Source organism: Sparus aurata, chromosome 19, assembly GCF_900880675.1.
Source record: "Sparus aurata chromosome 19, fSpaAur1.1, whole genome shotgun sequence".
NCBI classification, from domain to species: domain Eukaryota; kingdom Metazoa; phylum Chordata; class Actinopteri; order Spariformes; family Sparidae; genus Sparus; species Sparus aurata.
Window position 1 is genome coordinate 26,945,522 of NC_044205.1, and position 27,477 is coordinate 26,972,998.

A 27,477-nucleotide genomic window follows, 5' to 3' on the forward strand; every position below is an offset into this window, starting at 1 on the left:
TATTTGAGCAGGGTTTTTATTTCATTCTGTTTCATTCTCTTAGTAAACTGATCAATAAAAGGTACATCTTATCTAAAATGGCTAAACTCTCATTTTCGAGTGAACTGCTCCTTTAACCTTTAATAATGCATCTTTCAAGGCTGACATTAACTTCACCAGATGCTGCTCACTGGTTCACATCAGTTTCAGCTAACCAGGCTGAGTGAGGTAAAGAAAATGCGTTAAAATGCGGGATAAAGTTGATTTCTCACTAATTTCTGATGGGTACCATCGTAACTGACGTTAGCGCTAACGGCTAACGTTTACAAAGCATCTTGTTAGCAAACTTTGTGAGCTATAAGCTACGTGAAGTTAGCTTCAGCACATTTTAATCGACTAAAAACAGGCATTAGCAGATATGTTTTGTGGTAAAACTTGAATCTAAGTAGCGAAATAAGGTGCATAATAATAATGCGCAATAAGTCAAGTTGCCCGAGCTGTTAGCCTCTGGTGAAAACAGCAGCTAACATAGCGGAGTTCGCAATTAGCAATCTACCGTTAAGTTAGCTAGCTAACGTCCATTAATCGAACCACAACATTAACGTTAAAAGAAGCTAACGGTCACTGCTAGCTAACGTTAAACCAACATATTTTAACACAATCCTGTAAAAAAAACAACAACCTGCTTCTGTCCGAGTTGTTGACATTGACGCTGACTCACCTGTCACCTGTCCTCCTGCTGCGTTAAAGTCAGGCTCGATTTCTTGCGGTTTGTGTGCGGGACTGTGACTTTGTCCCTGCGGTTTTCCCCCAAACCACACTTTAACGTGACTGTCTGTAGTTACCAGGGGAACTGCGCGTTTAAATGAAATCTGGAAATTGTGTGATCTTATTTTAGATGATTTTAAAGTACACCTGCTGGACTCCCATCGGACATGTCATATCCACAGGACAATTGACAGGAAAGGTAAATGATTTTCTTTTTAATCAGTAGTATTTTTCGTGATTTATTTACTCAATCAACCGTTCAATAACACTTATTCTACTACTTTATCATCTTTTTGGGTTAGGGTTATTTAAAAGTTTTTAATGGAAACATAATAAATGAAAAAAATATAATGAATCAGCTCATTTAATCCCCTTCATGTCTTTTTAATTTAATAGTCTCCTTAAAATCAGCCAATTAGAGTATTAATTCGTTCTGTAGCACAGGATTATAGAAATACGAAGGTCCTCAAATGCATCCTAGATCAACTTCCTACAAAATAAAATTCTTTAATTTTTAATTTTTAATTTTATTTTAATACTTACAATATTATTGAGGCGATAAGACATATTTGTTTTATGGGTTAAGATTTTTGGTAAATGTAGTCCTCCATAATTTTAAAAAAATAAATGACATTTCTCAATTTTTGTCCATATTTTGTTTTTCTGTTTGTTGGTTTTTGTTTTCATAGCTGATTGTTTAGTTATATTTTGTATTAAATAATATTTCCCATAATGAAGAGCTTTTTAAAAATGTATTCTTCATCCTGAAAGTAGTCAGATATTAACTTGAGTGTGAAAATATGATATTTAGCTGTTAAAAAGTGCACTCTGTGTTAGCATTATGTTTTTAATCTTTATAATCGGCCAACTAATTATCTAGTTGGATTTCTTTATAATATACTTTTACATCAGTAAATGATGTGAATTCTGTTTCCAACATAAAGTGAAAACTTTATTTATTTCTTATTTTGCTTGTCAACTTTTAGAATATAAAATATATTTATTAAAACATAAATATACAAAGAGCCACCTGCAGGTCGCAATCAACCCCAAAAATCAGACACACAACACAGGTACAATAGAACCCTGCAGAACACAAATTCACTTTTACATCCTCATGAACAAGATAAAAATTTAATGAGAAAAGAAATTAAATTCCAACGTACAGCAGGTGGTTGGTTATTCATCAAAAAGGGGAAGTAAGAAGAACATTATCACACAAGTTTGATCCTAATAGGATATTTCCCTGCAGCTAAGGAAACAGACAAATGTGTCATTACAATGAAAAGTTCTTCTGAAGCACAGAAAGCAGAGTCATTATCCAAGTCTCAGGATTCATCACACTCCTGTGAGACAAACGTCAGCGTGAGACTTCATCTGAGGAACTCGAGTGCTTCTATCTCTGTTGAAGAGGAGATGATTAATGCTGAAGCCGGAGCTGAAGGGGCTCCTCTGTGATCAAGTGTCCATGGAGGAATCCCCCAGAATGCTCTCTGACTGAACCCTGTTCAAGTACACCACGAGGAGCTCACAGTGCTGCATCAGGAGTACAGGCTCCAGTAGATGGTGTTGAAGAGCAGGTAGGACAGTGGGAAGGCCAGCCGGGAGTACGAGTCGATCATGTAGCTGTTGCTGACCAGCAGGTCCACGTTCTCCCGCACAGAGCGCTGCCGGCGCAGGCGAGTCCCCTCTGCGGGCCGGACGTCTGGGGTCTGGGCCGGCGTGGTGAGGGGGTCAGAGGTCAGAGTGGGAGCGACGCGGGAGAACGGAGTCAGCTCAATGTCATTGTCATGGAAACAGCCGTCGAAGGCCATCGCCTGGCTGGCGTTGAAGGTGGACGGGATCTGAAACGGAACAGGGAGAAGACAGAAGCTGAGGACATGCTGAGCAGACAAACACAGCTCCAGAACCATCTGTGGGTCTCTGCGGGTCTCTGTGGGTCTCTGTGGGTGTCTGTGGGTCTCTGTAGGTCTATGTGGGTGTCTGTGGGTGTCTGTGGATCTCTGGGGGTCTCTGTGGGTCTCTGTGGATATCTGTGGGTCTCTGGGGGTCTCTGTGGGTCTCTGTGGGTCTCTGTGGGTCTCTGTGGGTCTCTGTGGGTGTCTGTATGTCTCTGTGGGTCTCTGTGGGTCTCTGTGGGTGTCTGTATGTCTCTGTGGGTCTCTGTGGGTCTCTGTGGGTGTCTGTATGTCTCTGTGGGTCTCTGTGGGTCTCTGTGGGTCTCTGCGGGTCTCTGTATGTCTCTGTGGGTCTCTGTATGTCTCTGTGGGTCTCTGCGGGTCTCTGTGGGTCTCTGTGGGTCTCTGTATGTCTCTGTGGGTCTCTGTATGTCTCTGTGGGTCTCTGTATGTCTCTGTGGGTCTCTGCGGGTCTCTGTGGGTCTCTGTGGGTCTCTGTGGGTCTCTGTGGGTCTCTGTGGATATCTGTGGGTCTCTGTGGGTCTCTGTGGGTCTCTGTAGGGTTTGTTTCAGAGTCATATGACTTTAACTCAGCAACTCATGTACCAAATTATTCTCAGACTGTCCGATTAGTTGTTCCTACTGTCATAGGCAGTCATGTGAATTTTCCTAGTCAGAATAATGTTGTTTCTGATTATTGCAAGAGCACATAAACACACCGCTTGTTTGGCAGACATTGTACAGTTTTATTCTGTTTAATTAGTAAAACAGGTGCAAAAACTGTCTTGATATTTTGTGAGTTTATTTTGATAAGTTGCTTTTTATCTCCCAGGTAAAACCAGCCATATTTTACTAATTTCTCCTTTAAACCATGAAATGTTTTTGACAATTTTACATAAAAAGGATAAAAACGAATCTGTTATCCAAGTACCTCCATTTTTTACATGAGTAGATGTATTTAGTTACATCCCAGCCCTGGAAAAATACTTGAACAATGCCAGATTAGAGTCCCTGTCTGTGCTGTGGTGTAGTGTCTCTGTTTGGCCACTAGAGGGAGACACACAGTGAAATATGGCTGCCATGTCTCTCTGTTCCTCCCACTTTTCCCTCCCTGCTGATGTTTGGTGTAACAGTCCGTGCTGACCTTCCCCTTCTTCATCTTCCTCATCTCCTCCAGAGTGGTGCAGTAGTTCACAGCTGCGTACTCGATCACAGACAGGAAGACGAACAGGAAGCTGGTCCACAGGTAGATGTCCACCGCCTTCACATACGACACCTGGACAACAAACACACACATACACAACGTCAAACATGGAGAGAATAAAAATATAACTCACACATGAAGCAGGTGGAGGTCAGATGTGCAGTGCATTATGAACTAAATCAAGCCCTCAGAGCAGCCACATGGGGTCTGGTGACCAGTTACTGCAACATCACCAGACTCCCTTAACAAATCATGTAATTTAAAGATTTTTTGTATGATGAGGAACTTTACACACTTTGTGAAATGTTGCTATGACAGATTTATATTAATAATGCCTTCTTGTAAATTCGGTATCAAATACAAAACATGAAGTTGTTTCTTTCCTTGGAAAAAATGTTAGTTTGTAAAGTTTGTTACCGCACCTGAAGGCAAACAAACAGAGCTGTTACCTGAGGCATGGAGGAGGACACTCCTGTGATGATGGTGGACATGGTGAGCACTGTGGTTATACCTGCAGGAGGACGACAAGACGAGTCTTTACCTCACAGCTCGCCTGAAAACTTTGTGTACTTTAGAAGCAAAAACAGACATTTTACATGTGCAAACGTAATATTTGCACCTGCTGTCTATCCCAATAACACAAATAAGTTCATACAGTCACATGATGCTGTCCTCACAGAGTAAATCATTACTTTTTAAGTGTTAACACTTTGGTTTTTGGTTCAAGTTAATCAATTAATGTAATTAATGTAACGTGTTACCCAAAGAGACTCGTGCAGGAACGGCCCTCCTGTCGATCCAGAAGGAAACCCAGGAGAGGACGACCATCAGCATGGTGGGAAAGTACGTCTGCAGCATGAAGAAGAAGATGTGCCTCCGCAGGATGAAGTTAATGAAGAGACGGTTGTACCAACCTAACGAGACGAGAGGAGACGGGGGAGGATGTCAAACAGGAGGAGAGTCTTTTGTGTTCAAGACAGCTGAGCATGACATTATTTTCTGAATTCCCAAAATGTCAATCTGATATAGACAAGACAGATATAGACTGCACACATACAGATGCAGATAAAAAGTATGAAAATGCAACTCACTTTTAAGAGAACTAGATTCTGCATTTAATTAGCCAGCAGAACAGCCGCATACTGCAACATCACCAGACTCCCTTAACAAATCATGTGTTTTAAGACTTGTTGTGCGAGGAGACGCTAAAACAAACTCTGTAAATTTTGCTACGACAAATTCTAATTCATTGGAGCCTTCTTGTAAATTCGGCATTAAAAGTTTGTCAGTTTGTGGCAGTATCTCTGTATCAGTCTATCTAACCCGCCAATATTTAGCAGCTGTCTGAACACTTTATTCATTAAGGATAACAGCATTTTGACAGTAAATTGTATAAATACAATAAACAGTAACCACTACAGGCCACTTCTGTAAACTGCCTGGGGAAAGTCACCAGACTCCCTTTAAAAATCGCACAATTTTATGAGTTGTCCAGTTAGGAGAAACTTTGTAAACTGTGTGAAACACTGTAAATGACAAATTCATAATAATATGGGCCTTCTTGTTAATTCAGCAAATGTTTTACATGAAGATATTGTTTACATTCATTCACTGGACCCAGAAAAGTAGACAAATGTTTATAGACACCACTGTTGAAAATCAGTTTTTCATTAGTGAACAACTTTCTGCATCTTTTTGAAAACAGAAACCTCAGCCCATTCACAGAGAATGTAGGTTATTAAGAGACACACACACAAACACACACACACAAACACACACACACACACCGGTGCTGCTGTAGAAAGCCAGGCCGCTGGAGGCGTGGAAATGCTCAATGAAAAACTGAGACAAGACGATCTCGTCTGTCCTCAGAGAGTCGTTCCCATTCTTCCAGTAAAGCATCAGGTCGTTCTCATTATACGCATCTGTGGAAAGAGAGAGAGCAGAGAGGTGTTCAGTGTCATGGAAAACAGAGGACAGACACAGATGTTGGTTGGATTTAGTGACAGTCATCTGAGTTTTACTTGTTTGTGTTGTTGCATGTGAACACGGTGGAAGAGTTTATATACGTCTATCAACCACGGCATCGAAAGGACTGACGGGTGAAGTGATTCACTTTGATTATGACATCACAATATCCTGTTCTGCTGGGAAAGCTTGCGTCCAAAACACAGCTGCAGACAAAGTACAGCGCTCCGCAAAACTACTCATGAATGGCCTGAGGAGCGTAACAAAGAGATCAAGTCTTGGCCTCCAAATTCAAGGATCCCAAACTGATGAAGCTTCGGTGGGATGCGCCACAACAAGTCCAGTCCATGGAGGCCCCACCTCCCAAACAACAGGACTCGAAGACTCTGCAACCAACGCCTGGTGCCAAACACCACAGGACACACCCAGAGGTCCTGAGCCAACGCCTCGAGGGATCGGAGAAAAGTTTGATCAACGGTGCAGCCTGGTCCGGACTTGTTCCGGTATTACCCACAGATGCTGGATCAGATTGGGATATGGGGAATTTGGAAGTGATTTTGACACCATGAGGTCTTTGTGGAGGCCCCTGCTGTCGCCATGAGGGGGTGAACATATCAAGTCGCATATTTCCCAGCGCCGTTTATTTCCAGTCAGTCAGTTGCTGTACGTGCACGTCCTCGCAAATTACAACACCTCGCATTCCTGCCAACAGTGAGACCTCAACATTAGAGATTCAAGGACTGTGTTTGCTGCATTCTGTGTGTGTGTGTGTGTGTGTGTGTGTGTGTGTGTGTGTGTGTGTGTGTGTGTGTGTGTGTGTGTGTCTCACAGCTCTCCAGCTCCAGCGAGCAGTTCTGTGTGTCCAGAGGGAAGCTGCTGAAGTCCATGGAGCAGAGAGCCGTCACAGTGACCCTGAAACACACAAAAACAAACTCAAGTTACTCATCACATCCTGCATCGACCTCTCCTGACCTCACAGTCTTGTTATTTTCTCAGGTTTTTTCCTTTCAGGTGACCCAGCCGTGCTGACGCTGGCCCAGAAGGACTGCGAACAAACAGGTGATTTTCAGCTCAAGTCTTGCAGCCAAAACTTTTTACCAGATGTCTTCAGGAGCATCTTCAAGCCCACAACCTCCATTTTACCTCCACAACTTCCCTTCCTCCGTCTCCACCCGTCCCTGTCCCGTACCTGACGCTGTAGAGGATGTTTCCGTCGGGGTAAACCCGCAGCATGATGTTCTCCATGGTGGTGTCGTGGATGAAGGAGCGCTTGGAGTGGACGAAGAAGACGTCAGGAACCCAAATCTTCTTCACGAGCCTCGAGTCAAACGTCCTGCTCAGGTTGTTTCGGGACGGAAACGCCAACCGCTCGTCTTTCCAGTAGTGACGCAGGTAAAGAGTCATGGTGAAGTCCTGCACGCGCAACAACAAAGACCATTCATACATAATCACATAACAGTTCTTTATCTGTCTTAATCATTACTTTTCTTTTGTTTTGACTGCGTTCATCTGTCTCTTTATTTCCCAGCCTCTCTCTTTCTGTATGTTTGACTTTATTTGTTCTCGTGTTTTACTGCCCTTCAGAACATGAATCTGTATGAAACAATGCCGAAAAATGTGCTTGAACAGAAACACATCTTTCACAGCATTTAATCGGAGGTTTTCAACCTTTTAGTATAAACACTTTCTTATTGTATAACTATTAGTTACTGCAAACAAAAACGGGAAGGGTGGATCATCATTTGATGTCAAAGTCTGAATTTTTTTTCAAGTCCTTTAGTTTTATTTTGGGGGTATTGGCGCTGAAGAGGCTCAGAAATCAGTGCCAGTAAAGAAAGTGATGGACATTTTTCTGCAGCAGCCCGAGGACACGATGACAATGTGCACCATCATCTCAACCATTCATCTCTCTCGGCTGCAGGAACTCGATAAAGCACTTGTAAGTAAGTGGCTGCTTGAGTTAAAAGCAGAGACCATCGAGGGGTCACAAACCAGACAGGAAGTGATGTCAGAGCAGCAGATCACAAGCTTTTTTTTTTGTAAACTCTCTGATGTTCCAGCTTTCTGTAAGAGCAGATAAAATCCTAAAAGATTCTGAAATTTGTGTGTTTTACTGAATGATTTAAGGAAGTAACAGAGCGGTTAGCTTCTTGTTTATTGTGAATTAAACTGCAGATAATCTGGAAACAAGGAGCATTTACACGCAGTCAGGATCTGTTTCTGTTCTCTGCTAATCATCCAAAGGGTCATACACAAAAAAAACATTTTGGAGTGAAGTCCTCCTTATAAATCCTGAGCTCCATCAGAGCTGTATGAAATTAATTATTTCTGAAGCCAAAACTTTAACTCTGTTTCTTCAAACTTACAGCTTTTAGTTTTTGCTACCTAAACGTGCCGGGGTGTTTACTGCAGTGACATTACTGCATGCATGGAAATGTTTAAAATGACGGATATCAGAATAGTGTGCCCTACAAACAGCAGGAAAAATCAATATTTGTTGTTCTGTGTCACAGTTGCTTTTCTGCTGCATCAAGATAACAAAGCGCCCGACCACACTTCACTTTAAGACTTTTGCTTCTTACACAACGTGGGCACTGGGTGTAAAAATGACAACTGTATCGGTCTTAAAGAGATATTCCGGTGTAAATTTAATCCATGGTCTAACACACCATGAAACTGTGTTAGACTCCCTCTCGAGAGATCAAGTTAGCAGACCGCTAATTTACGAAGTTTTATCAACCTCAGAAACGACCGCACGACAACAATACACTGCAGTAAATGGATCCAAATATAAACCGCCACCAAAAAGCCACAAATAATGCTCAGAACAGCACCAAACTTCAGCAACAGTACAAATAGGGTCTCAGCACATAGTCCGGGGCATCTAACCTCCGCTAGCTTAGCTGGATTTCTACTGAAAAGCTGACTAAATTTACCACTCTTCTGCAGCAGCTTCCTGTTGACGGGAAGTCCCGACGAGTCGATTACCGAGTGCAGTAGAGTTCCGCGGCTCATGGATGAAAATGTGTGATTATGACTCCATGGAAAAGCAATCAAAGTTCATATGTGTCTTACCTGCCAGTTTATAACAGTTATTATCGAGAGCGGACAGGGAAAAGAACGGAATTGAGCATTTCTAACCGCACTCGGTAATCGTCGCGTCGGGACTTCCCCGACCCGGAAGCTGATGGAGGAGAGTTGAAATCTGTTTTTAGCTTCACAATAGAAATCCAGCTAAGCTAGCGGAGGTTAGATGCCCCGGACTATGTGCTGAGACCCTATTTGTACTGTTGCTGAAGTTTGGTGCTGTTCTGAGCATTATTTGTGGCTTTTTGGTGGCGGTTTATATTTGGATCCATTTACTGCAGTGTATTGTTGTCGTGCGGTCGTTTCTGAGGTTGATAAAACTCCGTAAATTAGCGGTCTGCTAACTTGATCTCTCGAGAGGGAGTCTAACACAGTTTCACGGTGATTTAGACCATGGATTAAATTTACACCGGAATATCCCTTTAAAGGTGGAGCCCTACACGTTTTTTAATTTCCTCTGGAGAGTTTCCTCCGTCCTGTCAGGTTCATCACCACAGCTCGGAGTCATTTGACGCTCACCATGTTGACCTCTGAGATGCTGTCGATGCTCTCCACCTGCACATCGATGCCAACAGGGATGGCTGCGCCTGAAGCCAAGATAAGATCATCATTAGCTTTAAAGTCATTAATCAAGGCAACATCAATACAGCGTCCAGGAAAACATTCGCTCTCCTCAGATCTCCAAAGGTGTGCTGCAAAAAAAACATCCATTTGCAATTTGAGATTCTGCAGCTTGTGTTTAGTATCATGTAACAAAACATTTGATACATTTCTTAGTGAAGAATTATCGGTGAACATCTTTAAAAAAATGCACAATGGGGGAAATCAGTAACCGGTGCTGACATGTTAAAGGAAATTACACAATTTTATTCAGAAAACCTGAAAAGTCCAGTGTTTGTGCCCAACGAGGGTAAACATCCTGTTTCAGAGGCTTTTCCCCACCAGAACATGAGTAAAACTTTGGAAAAAAAAACACCAAAAATGCAAACAAATTTGCAATAATCTGTTCCGAAATTACACAACCTGAGTTTCAGGAGCCTGTATCACATCATCTCTATCAGCCCTCAAGCCTCATTTTGGTCAAACACTGGTAACAACAACAGCTCACCGCAGCATCAACATCTGTCCTCCACACTCCCCGACTCCATCCGCCTCATTAGCAGATTACGCTTGTCTAACCGCCTGAACAACCTGATTTGTGCACACAAACAGAGCAGAAATAGCTAAAACGGCTCAAATCCCCCACAAAAAACAATCTCCAATCGCAGCTACTCAGTCTCTGTTTGCAATCATGACAAGCAAACTTTAGGAAGGAGGGTTTCTGACTGTGATGATGTTTGGTGGTCAGCTCACTCGGGGCATTTTAGGATTCATCCGTTGCTGCGGCCTGCTGACTAACCAGGGTCATTCCTGCCTCGAACCACAAGCATCAGCAGTGATTTTCCTGTTATCTTAAACTCCTAAACATCTCCGCCTGTAAGGCTAATGTGAGGCTGCTCACAGAAGCCTGAGGTCAACAATCACTTTAAATTTAGAAAAGCCTGACCATGCAATAACTCTTACACCAACACTAATCCCTTAAAATCGTTCCTAGAAGTGACAGGTAAGTGTGATCTATGTTTGGGTTTGATCGAGGTCCGCTGCAGAGTTCTGGACCAGCTGGAGTGAACATGAAGAAAACTTGCAGAGAAGTTGAACAAGGTATTGACTGAATGAACAACAGTTGGGTTGATTAAGTTGTCTGATTTTTTGTAATATCCCACAGCTGGAACAACATCAGCGGCTCTGTGGGGCTGCACAGCTTTGAGCTAAATGCTAACTTTAGCTTTCTAATCGTATCCCTGATGAATATATTCACAAAGACAACGCTAACATGCTGATGATTAGAAGCTACTTACTTTTACTGTAAGTAATATTTTTAGTTTAGCATTTTAGCACTTGCTTTTTAGCATTAAACACGAAGTGCAAGTTTTGACCAGACGATGGCAGCAGATGTAAAGTTAGCACAGTCCTGTTGATCCATCCAGCAATTGTTGAGACATTTTACTTAAAACCACAAATGTTTTATCTCAATAAAAAAGTCAGGGATTCATCCTCTGGGAACTCTGAACTAAATTTAATGGCAAACCATCTTCTTGTTGTTGAGATATTTCAGTCTGGACAACAGCGGTGGAACGACCAACCCCCAGGCTGCTAGCATGCAGCTCCAAATCAGACCATAATAACTTTTAATATTAAATTTAAAATTCGGTGCAATAAGTAAGGGATAATGCCCGACGAGGTGTCCATAAACAGGAGTTAATGGACGATGCGGAGGCCATTAACTCCTGTTTATGGACACCTCGAAGGGCATTATCCCGCTTATACCATGTTCACTTGCCAAAGAAAAGAAATTCGTACCATTAATTTACATTTTCATGTGTTTTTTACAAGCCATAACTTAGTTTCCCTGGTAGCGCCTGAGGGTTTGACTAATACCTGGAACAATCATTAATCTCCGGTAAGATTCTTATGCAACAGAGACGTTGTTCACTCCTCCAGTAAATAGGACGGACCTTAGATACGACTTGGCAACGGGAGATATTCTAGTCCGCTCAGCGATGAGCCAGAAAGCTAACGCTATGCTAGCAAGATTCAAAGTCAATAACATTGCATACGGTTAACAAACAGTAAATATAATTTGACAGTATGCTAGCTAACACAATTAGCTAACTAACCAGTCATGTCATTGTCCCCAAATCAATAGCAAGATTTTCACCAACAAATGACCGGCCATGTGTAACAATACTGTGGCCGCAGCCTGAAGTAGAGAGTTGAACAGCGAACGGGATGTGAGATTATTCACGTATCAGTAAATTTAGAGGGGAAGTGAACTTTCTGCAGCTTGTGTGTTACAGTCGCCACCCTGTGGTGTTCACAGGATAAGACACTGAAGGACTGACGGACTGCATTCAGCACTCAGCAGAGAGTCTGGTTCTGGTTCTGGTTCTCTGTCTCCTCTCTGTAATGTTACGCTTATGAAGTAAAGTCCATTTCCCCTCCAGCTCCAGTCAGCAGTCAACAGAACAGAACAGAACCACCCGACAGTGGAGGTCAGCTCCGGATCTCTGCTGCAGTCAGGCTGATCAACAGGAGTGAAGAGAAATCACCTTTTTAATCCCCAGAAGTTAAAAAGTCTCTGAGTTCTCCTCCCGTCGGATCAGAGCAGAATCTGATGAGAGTCCAGGTGTTTATTCCTCCAGAAGTTCTGGATTTACAAATACTTCTTTAAAAAGAAACATAACCCAAGTTTAACCTACACGTGCGAAAAGTTTTGTACTTTCATTTTGCTCTGGTTTTTGGTCATTGGTGTCTCAGCGGTCACTGATCGAGACCAAGAAAATGAAAATGCTTTTTGCAAATCACTGAAACCAGGTCTGCTGGATTAGAAGGCCATACATAAACACACAGCCTCACACACGAGTCTGGGTTTGTCCGTGACCTCCGTCTGGACGTGGTTTACCAGGTTACATTCCTCTTTTCACTCTCAGGGTCAACAAGAATTAAAAAAAGATGCACTCCAAAGTGTCTGTGTGCTTTTTAGATGTAAAGTGTGTTAATTCTGCTTGAATGTTCGCAGGCCGGCAGCTCAATGAACACTTTATTTAATGAAGTTCATCTGACAGCCAGGACCGTAAAGCTCCCGCCGCAGGCCGGCTTTGTCCCGCCGTGACTCGTAAAAAACCACCAGCGGTGCAGACTCAACATTTAGAGTAACCCAGACGACGAGTGCTGTTTGTGGGAAAAACCTGAGACAGAAGGTCACTCTCTCCTTTTCCTTTTCCCATGTTACACTCAGGCAGATTGTGTTTAAAACAGGAGGTTTATGGAGAGACACGTGCGAAAGGAGGTCATATGATGATTCAACATCAACCCACAGCCGTTTTGTGTTTGGACAGATTTCAGACGTGAGACCCATTAACACCTTCACTTCCTGTTTGGACGAAGCAATCTGTCCACCTCCTGGCCACCATCATCACCCGGGACCTCATCAGCTCCCTCACCAAGAAAGTACAGAGGATCTACTTCTTGTCAGTGCGTTTACATGACACTCAAGAAAACCGAATTACTGTGTTAGTCCGACTATGAACGGATCTTTAAGATGCATGCATACACCTATGTCTGACTAAAATCGGACCGGATCGGATTTCTCATAGTCGAATTAAAACACCTAGATTATTCGATTGATATTCGTATTACTCCTGCATGTATACGTTCTATCAGATCGGATTTTCGCGATATGCACAAGCGCGAGATTTCTTTCCCGGGGCCATGAGCTGGAAGTAGAAGGACGGCGGCGGCGGCGGCGTCTTTCCTACGAAATCACCGCAAGAAAGAGCGCCATTGTGCATCTAGTTTGTGTCATTATCATGTACACCATATACGAAGTGTACAAAGATATAGCTTTGTCTCGCTCTTCGTACGCCATCTTTCACGAATGCCGAGGCAGTTTGTTGTTGCTGGTGATGTAAAGAGGTCAGCCGGAGGTGTTTCTGTTAACACTAGTTGAAATGGGTACAGCGCCACCTAGCATACCGGGGTATGACATGCTTCAGCCAATAATCCGATTTTCTCACCGGCATGTATACTCGGATAATTGCAGTTGTCTGACTGAGTAGCATAGTCGAACTATGGCTGTAATCCGACTAAGATGTGCATGCAAACACACTGTGTGACAGTGAAGATGATGCTGCACTTTTACACCGATATCAGGTAGGGAACAACTATCCTGTAAACAAACCTTCATGCACCAAAAATTACACAACATATATGCAGGTATTTATATACAAATATACAAAAACACGGAGTGCAGCTTTGAATTTGTGTCGGGGTGAATGTACACGGCAGCAACAAGGTGGTGATGATAACGTCGTCTGTGTTTTCTGTGTTTCAAGTTCAACATCTGGGAAACACTGTCCATCAACTTTGAGTGTTTGTGAGTGTGATGGAAATTTTGTACTTCATAAAGAGAGATGTGAACTGAAGTCTTACACAGGAATGTTCAATGTAGCTGTTTAACATGACCTGTAACCTGTGACCTTGTTTCAGGCCGTTTTATTACCTGTGTCTGGTGTTGAGTGACCACTGGAGCTTATCACTTCCCTCTCTGTGAAGTATTCCCTTAAGTGCAGGTCATAAATTAGGAACTATTGTAATGGAAAAACACACCCACAGAGAGCGATATATACCATGCCTTTCTCTTCAGATATTGAGTCTTCACTTTGTAACAGACCTGCGTTTTGCTCTGTGAATGCTGTTTGAACTATGAGCTGTCTCCGATCTCCTTCCTCAAGTTTTAAACATTGAGCATCGATGTTATAAACACGGAGTCCACCTCTTCTCACCAAGCTGCCCGTTAAGTTCAACAGTTTGATCTGAAATGTTGTGGTGGAGACAGGTCTGTGTAAAGACGTGGTTGAACACCAGAAGAAAAAAAAGAAGCAAACTCAAACTGAACACAACAACGGCTGCGGCATCATGAGCTGAACCCTTCTGTGGTTTCAGCTGATTTTTCTAATCAGCTGGTGTAAACATGTTGATGAGTAAGTTACTGTCAGGGATTTCTTCACAGCGAGCCTGAAACTCTGGAGAAAGCACACTGAGTGAATACAGATGTTGGTCTCTGTCGCAGATGGGCCTCCGCTCAATTAGTTCTGCTACAAACCAGGAAACTGGAGGAAATGGTCGGTCTCGGTTTGTTCCTGCTCTGCCTGTTTCACAAGCGGAGTCAGTCGGTACACAGCCTCAGGTGGTCGCATTCTTTCTGCAGCATGAGTCATTGTGATTAATGATGTTTGAGTCACAGCTGTCATCTCTTCTGTCTGTGCAGGTGAACTCTGGGTGATCCGGCCTTCTAAACAAGGATATCTTTTCTGTGTTTGGCCTGAAAAGTTAATTGTTTGTCTTTCGGTTGTCCTGCCGGTCGCTCAATCCAGCTTTGGACTTTGTATTTGAGTAAACCTACAGCATCTCAGTGAGTGAGCTGCTGCAGATTTACTCTAATAACACATCAAAATCATGTTTTAAGGTCATGTTATTTTGTCCTAAAACATTTGTGCGCTCTGTCTTTTAATCCCTGAACACAACGCTGCAGATGGATCAATTCATAAGCAGCATGATGCAGCTTTGAGGTCTCAGGGTGTTTGTTCCTCGGTCGCCCGCTGTGTGTTTAGATTCTGTCAGCGATCAGAGAAAGGAGAGAGGTGAAAGGTGGTGAAGAGGATTATGAGGTGATTCTCTGGGCAGCTCTTTGAGAGCGTGAGCGTCAGACTCCTACACAATCTATACCGACTCAACCCTGGCAGCTTAGACTGACTGTATTGTAATTAAAGCTCACAGCGGACTGAAACACACGCAGCCTTTATGTACTAAACCTTTACAGAACCACGGCGGTGGTTTTGGATGAAGCACCGACTGCAAATAATGTGTGCTTTACATCACGGCTGAATGTTGAGGAAATGTTTGTTTTTGCTCTCATAGATGTCAGGATTTGTTTTTTGTTTTGTTCACTTTCTCCCAGTGGCGTGCACAGACTTTTTGAAGGGCAGGGGCGAAAAAAAGGGCACTTTACCGTGTGTTTTGGCTCCCAAGAGGGCACTTTAGCGTGTGTTTTGGCTCCCAAGAGGGCACCTTAGCGCGTGTTTTGGCTCCCAAGAGGGCAGTATATCATGTTTTAACCAGCCAAGGGGGCAGTTTAGTGTGCTTTGCCAACCAAGAGGGCAGTTTAGTGTGTTTTGCCAACCAAGAGGGCACTTTGGCACGCTTTTTTGGCTCCCAAGAGGGCACTTTAGCGCGTTTTGGCTCCAAAGAGGGCACTTTAGCGTGTGTTTTGGCTCCCAAGAAGGCACTTTAGGGCATGTTTTGGCTCCCAGGAGGACACTTTAGTGAGTGTTTTTCAACAATTGGGCCACGTCGGGGGGCGACTTCCCCCTGCTCCCCCCTTGTGCACATCACTGCTTTCTACTTGAGCTTTACCGACAGCTTGAAGTGCATTTCAAGTTAAGATTTCTACATATAAAACATATGAGGTATAGATTAAAACAATTACTTGAATAATCAATCAGTCATTTGATAGAAAATGTATTAATTTTGATCATCTTTCTATTCATTTTTAGTGTAAAAGATGTGGCGGGCTCAGGATGTTTGAGGTGCGTCCCTTTATCAGGATCCGCACCAAACGTTAATCCGGTCTATTCTGGGCCGAGATTCATCCTCCATCCAAGTTCTGTAGAAATCTGTTCAGCAGCTTTTGTGTAATCTCGTTGACAAACCAACCAACAAACAGACGCAGGTGAAACATGACGTCGAAGTAACAATGAGCTGGTTGTGGTAGAAAGATAAAGAGGTAATTAACTATTTCATGGGAGACAAATAAACAGAATGATCGAAATCAAAGCAGCAGGAATGGAGATATGCTGACTTTAAGTCTGGATCCTACATTTCCCATGATGCAACTTGATAATGTCTATATTTACAGGAACTGTTCATTCAAAAACAGTCATCATCTCCTTCCTCCAACCAAAAAAACATGAAACGGCTCTGCACAGCTCAGCCGACATCTCCCAGATTGAATTTTTAAAATGTTTTACAGCCTTTTTTAAGCTGCAAAGCTAAAAGTGTTAGCGTGTAACCAGTCTGACGCGTTTGCACAAGCTTTATGGTGTAAATAATGTTTATTCAGATCAATTTGGGATCTCAGACGAGCTGCATTGATCCACTTTAGTCTGAACCAGCTGCTTCAGTTCTTTAGCAGAACGCTGCTGCTCTGTTTTACTGTGAAGCTCCAGAATGCTGACTTTTTTTGCATAAACAGTTCCTTTAAAGATAGACACTATCAAGTTGCATCATGGGAAATGTAGGATCCAGACTTAAAGTCAGCATATCTCCACTCCTGCTGCTTTGATTTGGATCATTCTGTTTTTAATCCGTCTCTCATGAGTTCAGAAACTCAGCAATGAATCAGCCAATCAGATCTGAGATTTGGTACCTGGAACTGAAGCCAGACGAAGTTCCTACGTGAAGAACAGCAGCACATTTTGCATCATGGTGTCCAACTATAACGTCCCCAGACCGATGTGGCCGATGTAAAGTTTATAGGGTCTCATTTAAAGTTTACAGACGTCCTTTAGAGGCTGACCTCGATGCAGAAACGCGGTAAGTCTTTCACACGTGCACCGAATAGCAAGAAAATGTCACATGGTGTATTTTAGGACTCGGGTCCCTCGAGAGGACCCAGAATGTTTTGATGCTTCAGCTTCTCGGATCTCACACACACACACACACACACACACACACACACAGGGCAGCTATCGGCTTATCATGAGGCAGAAAACGCTGAGAATTTCCTCAGTGTAAAATTACAGTCCGGTGAAATGCCGCAGCCGGGCCGTGGGGCAGACAGTGGTGCTTTTGTTGTCCCCACCCTGAATGACAGGCAGGACCACAGAGACAAGCAGGACGCCAACCAACCGTATCGACCGACACAGAGGTCACTTGTTCCAAAACAATCTGTTAGCATACTCAGATTAATTCTTTGTTTTAACAAGTAACGTAACATGTTAGTTCTGCAATTCAAGTTGTCTGTTATTTAGTTCAAAGTAATCCAGTACCAGAAAAAAAATTGCTGTCTTGTCCTTTTGTCACCACAAAGTACAAATAAAATCCCTGAAGCATCGTCTCTGTTTCTGTTGAGCTGATTAAACGTAGTGAGACTGCAGAGAGGACAGCATTAACTTTGTAGAAATATTCCCATTATTCTGAATATTTGGGCAACACGAGTTGAAGAAGGCTTAGCATAATAAAGATGTAAATGTTGTACTGCGTCTGTGAAGACGGCTACAAATAAGGCCACAAAATAACGTCATATTTGGAAACTCTAACATGTCACTTTTCTCACTAGATAACACACTAACGTACTTTTTAATGGCAGTAATCTTGTACCGTAATGAGTTACTTTTAAAAGAAACATTATCCAAACACTGTCAGTCTGTGAAGGATCTGAACACTCAAGTTACAAACAAGTTTTCCAGGTATTTCCAGGATTTCTAGTCCAAAGTAGAGGCAGTCACCAAGACAAAGAGTTTACAATCCAGTTTTGGGGGATTTTCACGTCTTTACATCAACAGAAGAATGAAAGGAAGAAACTGTCATCACCAGAGAGATGACAGCATTGTCCTTTCTGAAAAAACTTAGAAGATGTTTACATTTTTGTGACATGCTCCGTCTTTGTGGCCATGAAAATAATGACTGTGAAAACCTCTCAGGTCAGGATCAAACTGGAGCCCACAGTTTCAGTGTTTATACGTAAAGGTCAGTGTTGGTTTCTTGATTAGAATCCTTTCATATCTCACGTGGGCCGACTTCAATCGGGCCGGCGTGGAGGCTCCATCAAAGACAAACTCAGGGTGGTCGCCCAGGTTCAACGTTTGCTGCGACAATGCAGCAGGAACATTCCTGAGCAACATGAACAGAGCATCTCCGCTGTTCACCTCAGACTCATCAAGACGAAAGATAAGATACTGCATTCAAACGAGACCGATCGTATTTCACCATCGCACCGTTATTCTACACTGAAAGAATTAAAATTTAATGTACATTTATTAAAGGGATATTCCGGTGTAAATTTAATCCATGGTCTAAATCACTGTGAAACTGTGTTAGACTCCCTCTCGAGAGATCAAGTTAGCAGACCGCTAATTTACGGAGTTTTATCAACCTCAGAAACGACCGCACGACAACAATACACTGCAGTAAATGGATCCAAATATAAACCGCCACCAAAAAGCCACAAATAATGCTCAGAACAGCACCAAACTTCAGCAACAGTACAAATAGGGTCTCAGCACATAGTCCGGGGCATCTAACCTCCGCTAGCTTAGCTGGATTTCTACTGAAAAGCTGACTAAATTTACCACTCTTCTGCAGCAGCTTCCTGTTGACGGGAAGTCCCGACGAGTCGATTACCGAGTGCAGTAGAGTTCCGCGGCTCATGGATGAAAATGTATGATTATGACTCCATGGAAAAGCAATCAAAGTTCATATGTGTCTTACCTGCCAGTTTATAACAGTTATTATCGAGAGCGGACAGGGAAAAGAACGGAATTGAGCATTTCTAACCGCACTCGGTAATCGTCGCGTCGGGACTTCCCCGACCCGGAAGCTGATGGAGGAGAGTTGAAATCTGTTTTTAGCTTCACAATAGAAATCCAGCTAAGCTAGCGGAGGTTAGATGCCCCGGACTATGTGCTGAGACCCTATTTGTACTGTTGCTGAAGTTTGGTGCTGTTCTGAGCATTATTTGTGGCTTTTTGGTGGCGGTTTATATTTGGATCCATTTACTGCAGTGTATTGTTGTCGTGCGGTCGTTTCTGAGGTTGATAAAACTCCGTAAATTAGCGGTCTGCTAACTTGATCTCTCGAGAGGGAGTCTAACACAGTTTCACAGTGATTTAGACCATGGATTAAACTTACACCGGAATATCCCTTTAAGATGCAAAATCCTGCTCCAACTAAGAATCCCAGTGTTTCAGAAGTGCCAACTGTCCACATGTTGTTTCCTCCAGTAGAAGTTCAGATACTTGTGTAAAAGTAGAAGTACTGATTCAGCTTCTTTACTCCAGTAAAGTAATAGATTACAGGCTCTGACATGTACTCAGAGTATCAGAGTAAAAAGTCTCCCTCTGAAGGACATTTGTAGTCAAAGCTAACTGAAGCTCACGTCATATTAATAGAATTCAAAGACTATTAAAGTTAAAGGTAGAATCAGTAGAATTTGTCCCAGCTGTTCCTGAACGCACCACAAAGACAGTTGATTGTTGAGTCTCATTCCCAGGACGTCAAATAGACACATGTTGGGTTGGTAAAGCGTCCCGAGCAGCAACAAAGAGAGAAAATCAGAAACTCTCTGCAGATACGAGACACTAACACGCCTTTTCTCCACATTCCAGTCTCCCTCTCTGTCTGTTTACGCCTTCTTACGGCTTTTGCGTTTAATGTTGAGGCTGATCGCTGTAAAAGTCGAGGCCAGAAAGACGTTTTTTACTTGATCACTTTCTGCATGCTGCTCTTGCATGTTGCTCCAGCATCACAATTTATTCATTCGACTGGCGTTTCGATAACACAAACCTTCCTCAAACGTTGCAGTCGAGACCGCCTGAACCGAGACCGATCATCTCCACTCACAGTGCAGATTACAGAGACATTTGCCTTTTAGCATCGTGTGTTTGCGTGTCTGCCGGCTTCCATTGTCGTGTGTTTGATACCGATGATCTCCATCCCAGACCTCGGTTTGTTTCCCACCCCTCCATCTGCTCCAGACCTGGAATATAATCCAGATTAATACACATGAATCCCCCCGACTCACACACACACACACACACACACACACACACACACACACACACACAACAGTGAAGCACTCATTATATTGCCAAAACACACAAAAGGGACACACAATCACATTTGAGTGAGCACACAGAGTCCTACTGTATTTCAAATGAACACACACACACTCACACACACACACATACACACACACACACACTCCTGCTGCCACACAATGGTGTAATCTGGGTCAGCGCTGGTGATTTTGGGATTGACACATCAGTTGTGTGGGTGACCCAGTGCCCATCATCAAACCAACGCGTACGCATCATCAGCGTGGGACGAGGACTGATTTCCTCTTTAGGACGTTGTGTTAGTGAGTGGATTAAATCATCAGAGATCCGAGATGAGATGAGGTGTCCCTGTGTGTGTGTGTGTGTGTGTGTGTGTGTGTGTGTGGGCGTGTGTGTGTTTGTGTGAAGGCTTGTTTTGCTATCTTTCTGAGGTCCAATTTCAGTTTTGTGCAACTTCGGGACATTCACTATGTCTAAGGACTTTCTAAAAGTTAAGCATTTCAACATAAGAAATGTATATTGTAACATGAGTTTTACAGACAATAAGACCACTTTATTGTGTAAAATTTTGGGCAGAGCCACTGTGATGTCACCCACAGGTTTTCTGAAGGGCCGGCCCGGTTCTACTGGGTTTGACTTGGTGCTTGAAGGTGTGTCTTAACACAATGGCGCACTTTTCCCAGCACACTAACAAAACGGCTCCACTAATTCAGTTACAAACAGGTTTAATTTCCAGGTTTAATTATTTTGTTATCAAAGCTTTTATTATGAAGCAGCATCACAGGAAACGTGTTTTCAGCAGCAGTAAAACAGTGAAACACAGCAGGTGTTTGAAAGAACAAACAGGACGAGAGAAACTGAACAGATTTAGTCAGAAGCACTGAGAGCTGAGAACACTGACATTTAAAAACCAGGTTTCCTTTATGAGCTGTTGCATCATGAGGAGAAACGGCTCCCGCAAATTATTACTCATCCGTGCCTTCTTGGAAATTCTTTATTTTCCTTCCTTGTAAAAAGGAAAAAGGGTCACTTTGTTGTAACATTGCTGTAAAAACCTGTGACTGATTTGGAGAAAGAAAGCCACCAGACTCCCTTAAGAAAACGCTCAATTTTGAGACTTGTTGCGTTAGAAGCAACTGTATAAACGTTGTGAAACACAATCTACAGCAGATTCATAACTATGAGGGCTGACTTGTTCATTCGGCAAACGTTACGAATGAAGCTGTTTGTTGTATCTGTTGGTTCTAATGACGTAGGTGCTGGTTGAATATAGAGCGGGTAAGTGACATCTGATCAGGAGGGGTCACATGTGTGAATCGACGGAATGTGTTATGGCAACAGCAGTCCTCACAAACACATAAAGACAAACGTGTGTGTGTTTGTATTGCTGTGTTTTTATGGACCAACTCTTGAAATCTCACCTTTCTTGTGAGGACATTTTTACTTGTGAGGTCATTTTGCTTCGTCCTCACAAAGGAAAATGCAAGGGTGTGTGTGTGTGTTATATGTGTGTGTGTGTGTGTGTGTGTGAGTGTGTGTCTGACCTCCGAAGCCTGGTCTCAGAGCGAAGTCGTGCTCCTCAATCCTCAGCAGCTGTTCACTCTTGATTAGCAGTGTTTTGGTGCTGTCCTGCCTCTTCAGTTTGTAGTCGATGCGTCTGCGCACACACACACACACACACACACACACACACACACACACACACAAGAAACAGACAGTGTGTTGAGTGATTAGTTGGTTAATCACGACTGTAATTGCGGGTTTTGATTAGAGAAAACACACTTTGCGGTTTCCTCCCTCCCTGCCTGCCTGCAGCTGAATCTCGCTCTCAGTCTGCCAAAAAACCATAACCTTAATCAAAGCCGTGGAAAAGCTCCACCAACAAACAAACACACGTGCATGCGTACACACGTGTGTGCACATGTTCTCTGCCTAATGCACAAAGCGTTTGATCGCGTTCCAAAACAATCCTCGGTGACTGATAAAACCGGCTGCTGGGAGGCAGGTAGCGACGACATGCACTACACTTCCCATGAGTCCTTTCTTCCTCAACCTTCATATGAAAGTCAGAGCGGAAAGAACAATGACCTCTGCAATGTGTCTCCTGTCTTTATATCATCAGTGGTGGAACGTAACAAGTTGTACTTAAAGGAGCAGTTCACCTAATAAATGTAAATCCAGTCATCATCTCCTCCCTCCACTGCTGATTTAAAGTCAGGTGACGTTTCGTAGTCCACAAAAACATTTCTGGAGCGTCACAGTGAAGCAGAGCTGCAGCATTCTGCTAAACAACTGAAACAGCTGGAGACTTGTTGTAAAATACAACCAAAAAATACAGAAAACGGCTCCAAACTTTTCGTCCGGGGGAATCCAAGTCTCCAGAAACCCTGAGATCTTAAATTGATTTAAAAAAAACGTTATTCAGACACTTTTCTAGCTGTAAACGTCACCGTAGCTGCCGAGCTAAATGTGGGTTTACAAGCTCGACATCTCGAGGGTGTAAATAATGACTTTTCAGATCAATTTGGGAAATAAATAAATCAAATCTCCAGCTGTTTCAGTTGTTTAACAGAACGCTGCAACTCCGTTTTGCTGTGAAGCTCCAGAAATGTTTTGTTTCCTACGAAACTTCACCTGCTGCATCGAGACAGAGGACGATGGCATCAGAGCTCTTTAAGGAGAACTCGGTTGGGGGTCTGCCTCCACCCTTCACACGCCCATTTATGGCGTGTTGTTCTGGAGATTAACATAAATCTACACACCACATTCTGCTTTGGTTCTTGCACACTTTATATCCCACAGGCTGACCTGCTACAGTACCGTTGGAAATGTGCGGAGAGAGAACATGAATGAAGCTTCAACCCTCTGAGGCCGCTTCAAATAACTTAAAGTGATGTCAGATTTCAAAAATATTTAAACTACGTATTTCTTTGGGAGCAGTGTTTGAGAGTTGTTGACTCGAGACGGCATAAAGTAAACACGTCGTGCAGTTAAATAAACTGTTAAACTACTATATATACGTCTGACATTCAACCAGGGAAACCCCAACGAGACGACATTCAGGATGTCGGAGGTGTAATTACAGCCCGAGCACGGCGCCTCTCGGATGCAGGACATGCTGCAGTGTGTGTGTGTGTGTGTGTGTGTGTGTGTGTGTGTGTGTGTGTGTGGTTAAAGGAGGTAAACACACCCACACACACAAACACACGTGCAGCGAACAGGTGAGCACACAGAAAAGAGATAAAAGCTGTTTGAGATTTTCTCTGATCAAAAGCCTCTTTGAAAGTCACACACCTTGACACCGACACACACACACACACGCACACACACACCCACACACACACACACACACACACACACACACACACCATGTGGTCTCTTATTATTGTGAGGTCAAACATTGTGTTTGAGCCAAATCCTATTTCTGTAATCCCTTAAATTAACCTTGAAACAAACAATGAAATCCCCTAACTCAAACAAATTTCACACAAATCTCAACCTCGATCTTAATGCAATTAAATAAACTCAACACTTAATTTAAATTAAAAAATCATTAATCTTTAATTCTTCACCTGACAGAGAGTTCACCCAAAATCAATCTTACTGACATAGTTCAGTAAAAATGAAACAAAATTACACTTTGGAACAAAAACAGAAAGAAATCTTCATATTGTTCTGGAGACATCTGGTCCACATGAAGACAATAAGGACACACACACACACACACACACACACACACACACACACAGGTGCTGATTGAACAGCCTGATCAGCGCCGACCCAATCACCAGAATCAATATCAGCCGAGTACGTTTCTGCAAAAACCGCAGCTAAGTTTAATATGAACGTTTCTTTACGTTGTCACGTTTGTTAAAGCAGACTTTCCTCTGGGTCTCATCACGGCGCCGAGCTTCATGTTCTGGTCGGGTTTCAAACCCATCACATTACCAGACAATCTGAGCCGAACTTCAGCACCGTCCCACATCCCTGATCGGATTTCTCCTCCGATTGCCGGGCCAGGCAAATCAGGATTAAATTGACCCAAAACGTCTGATAGTCTGAGTCCAGATCGACACAGATTCAAACAGGTTTTGGCTCTGAAAGTAAAATCAGCCTGAATAAAAGTATTGCATTTATTATCTTTGGTGAGCCGTGGAGTAGAGAGTTCAGTGTTTCCCTCTGAGATGTGGTGAAGTAGAAGTAAACAGTGGTATTAAATGCTCCGAGCACAGTCGACTGACTCATTTCTACATGACTTCACTTTAATCTGCAGTTTCTGCTCTGCACCTCCCTCAGATCACCTGTCAGTCACAGTGAGCTGCTGATGACGGTTATATTGTTTTCTCACTCACATCAGCTTTTATGATTTCTCTGGAATGAAGCCAGAGTTCACGTCACATGCTTTTATGGCAGAGACTGAACGCTAGTGTGTGTGTTAATATCAGCACAACACCCTCATCAGAAGTCGACAACAGTGCGTCTTGTTGTGCAAGTTTCAGTTAAAACTCTCGTAATCAAATACAAATATTTTTCCCTCCTTCAACTTCTTTTATCCTAAAGTGAGAAGCAACAAAGTACAAATACTTTGTTGTTGTACTTGATGCTTGTTGCTTGTTGATGTTGATGCTTCAGGTATCTTTACTCAAGTATCTCGTTGTCTTCTCCTCGCTACATCTGAACACAAACATCTGAACTTTCTCCTCCTCACATTTTGAAAACAGGCTCATTATTTTAGTTTGATGAGGTGAATTATGGATGATATTTAATTGGCGTCAACGAGACAAAGACGTAAAAGCCGTAAGAAGGCGTAAACAGACAGAGAGGGAGACTGGAATGTGGAGAAAAGGCGTGTTAGTGTCTCGTATCTGCAGAGAGTTTCTGATTTTCTCTCTTTGTTGCTGCTCGGGACGCTTTACCAACCCAACATGTGTCTATTTGACGTCCTGGGAATGAGACTCAACAATCAACTGTCTTTGTGGTGCGTTCAGGAACAGCTGGGACAAATCCTACTGATTCTACCTTTAACTTTAATAGTCTTTGAATTCTGTTAATATGACGTGAGCTTCAGTTAGCTTTGACCACAAATGTCCTTCAGAGGGAGACTTTTTACTCTGATACTCTGAGTACATGTCAGAGCCTGTAATCTATTACTTTACTGGAGAAAACAAGCTGAATCAGTACTTTAAGAATCAAGCTACGAATTTAATTGACAACACAGTTGCAAAAAAAAGGAAAAAAGTCCATATTTATATTCAGCGAGGACGTAAATGGTTAAAAAAAACAACTTCTTTTTACTTTAGATGTCATGAACTAGTTGGAAATGAAGATGCAACAACTCACTTCAGTTTACTGTTGAAGGGAAGTTAGACTGAAATTAGTTGGAAATTAAAATGACATGACCGGCAGATGTGAGGCAGAAACCAGCTGCGAGTTTCCACGAAGAGTTTCCAACCGGAGCTCCAGGAAATCTGGATGCCAGACAAATAAAGAGAAAAACCTGTCCGAGGAGCTAAAAGCTGCATTATTACCAACTTGCAGTGGTCAGTTTAAAGTGAATAAAACTGTGTTTAAGGGAGGGAGACTGTGATTATGTCACTTTTAAAAATAAAATGATAAAACTAGAAGCAGCTTCTGTGAAACCGGGAAGTGAAAGAGGTTAGACCGTGGGAACCTCAGTGTATTATTAACTGTAAAGGGTGGAGGAAGTATTCAAAACCTCACTCAGTGAAAATAAATATCAGCAAAATGTACTTCAAGGGTTTTAAAGGAAAAGTAGACAAATTGAAATTTCTTGACATCAGACAAAATGTGTCCTCCTGTAATGTGTTTACGATGTCTCGTTAACTTGTTTTTCCGATGAACAAGCACATAACACTTTTGTTTCTGACAGTAAACAGGAAAGTTGACCAATTTGTGATGTATGATATATATGTTTTACTTTAACAGCTGAAATAAATGGTTTAAAGGGGAGTTAATGGTCTATAAAGGCAATTTACACATTTAAAAAACATCCCACTCTCTGTGTATAACAATAGATTTATTAGCTTTTTCTCCACGCTGAATTAATGTGGCTAATGCTAGCTTACATTAAGGGTGCTAACAGTAATTAACATTGATTTTGCTAATGCTAGCTAGCTAACATTAGGGCTGTAGCCTACAGTATTATTTTTAAAAATCTAAATAAAGTTAAGCATGTTCTGAATGTCTAGTTGACCAATCAGATTTTTGAACCACTTACATAATTTACATACTGAGCATGCAGAGGTAATAAATCAAGTTCTCATAAGCTTACATACAATCAGACTTCTTTCTGAAACCAATAGAGTCGCCTCCTGCTGGTCTTTAGAAACAATGCTTTTTCTAAAAAACACTCTGAACTGGCGTCACTTTTCAGACGCAGAAGCTTCGTTCATGTTTGATAAAGTGATAATACGTCTGTGGAGTTTGCAGCTTGCTGTTCTGCCACCAGTGGACAGAAAATGAAGGTTTAATAAACAGAAATATTCCTCTGGTTTCATGTTTCTAACCATCTCCACTGCTCACTCAAAGCTTCTCATTCATCCACACATCCGAGCGTCTCACCCTCCAAACTTGAACTTGCTGTTCTCCCCGAGGAACACCTCCTTGTTCTTCCTGCGTCCAGAGTTGCGGCCGCCGGTCGCCATCGCGACGAGGCTGGCCACGGCCACGGCCATGCAAGTCAGCACGTCCACCCTCATGTTTCACAGGTTTCCCCGCCACAACTGACACAGCGCCAGCATCCCAGCAGCCACAGCGACCCAGCAGCTCCACGTCTCTGCAGCCGAGCGTCCTGACCACCCTGCAGTCTAACGCTGGTGGTTTTGGTCAAACATCCCACGGGCGCCTGGAAGTTTCCTCAACCAGAGAACTCCAGAACGTAGACACACACACGAGGGATGTGTTCCTGCATCGGTCTCCAGCTGATCATCCCGGCTGATCTCCAGGGAATCTCCCGCTGCTCCGACCAGCTTCATCCGACCCTCGTCTCCCCGTCGCAGTCCCTCTCCGTCTGTTTTATCTGCGGTTTTGTGGATCTTTCTATCGCTGATTAAAATCGATATGAATCTATTCCTCGTGGCGATAGAGGAATGACACTAATTCCACCCTAATCCTCTTA

At 42.8% G+C, this 27,477-nt stretch overlaps 1 protein-coding gene and 1 long non-coding RNA gene across 2 annotated transcripts; one reads left to right on the top strand and one right to left on the bottom strand.

The window, feature by feature from the left end:
- The first annotated feature begins 541 nt into the window (after positions 1 to 541).
- Positions 542 to 4,749, top strand: LOC115569588 (uncharacterized). Its single transcript, XR_003981564.1, has 3 exons — positions 542 to 946; positions 3,823 to 3,891; positions 4,617 to 4,749. It is a non-coding gene; the product is annotated as an uncharacterized LOC115569588 (long non-coding RNA).
- LOC115569587 (gamma-aminobutyric acid receptor subunit rho-3-like) lies at positions 1,749 to 27,432 on the bottom strand. The gene is made up of 10 exons (XM_030397574.1): positions 26,922 to 27,432; positions 21,884 to 21,996; positions 9,424 to 9,491; positions 7,007 to 7,230; positions 6,647 to 6,729; positions 5,637 to 5,774; positions 4,611 to 4,763; positions 4,299 to 4,360; positions 3,790 to 3,921; positions 1,749 to 2,591 (listed from the first exon to the last, which is right to left on the bottom strand). The coding sequence occupies exons 1-10, from the start codon at positions 27,056 to 27,058 to the stop codon at positions 2,289 to 2,291; spliced, it is 1,413 nt and encodes a 470-aa protein (XP_030253434.1). The 5' UTR covers positions 27,059 to 27,432; the 3' UTR covers positions 1,749 to 2,288.
- Positions 27,433 to 27,477: the final 45 nt, after the last annotated feature.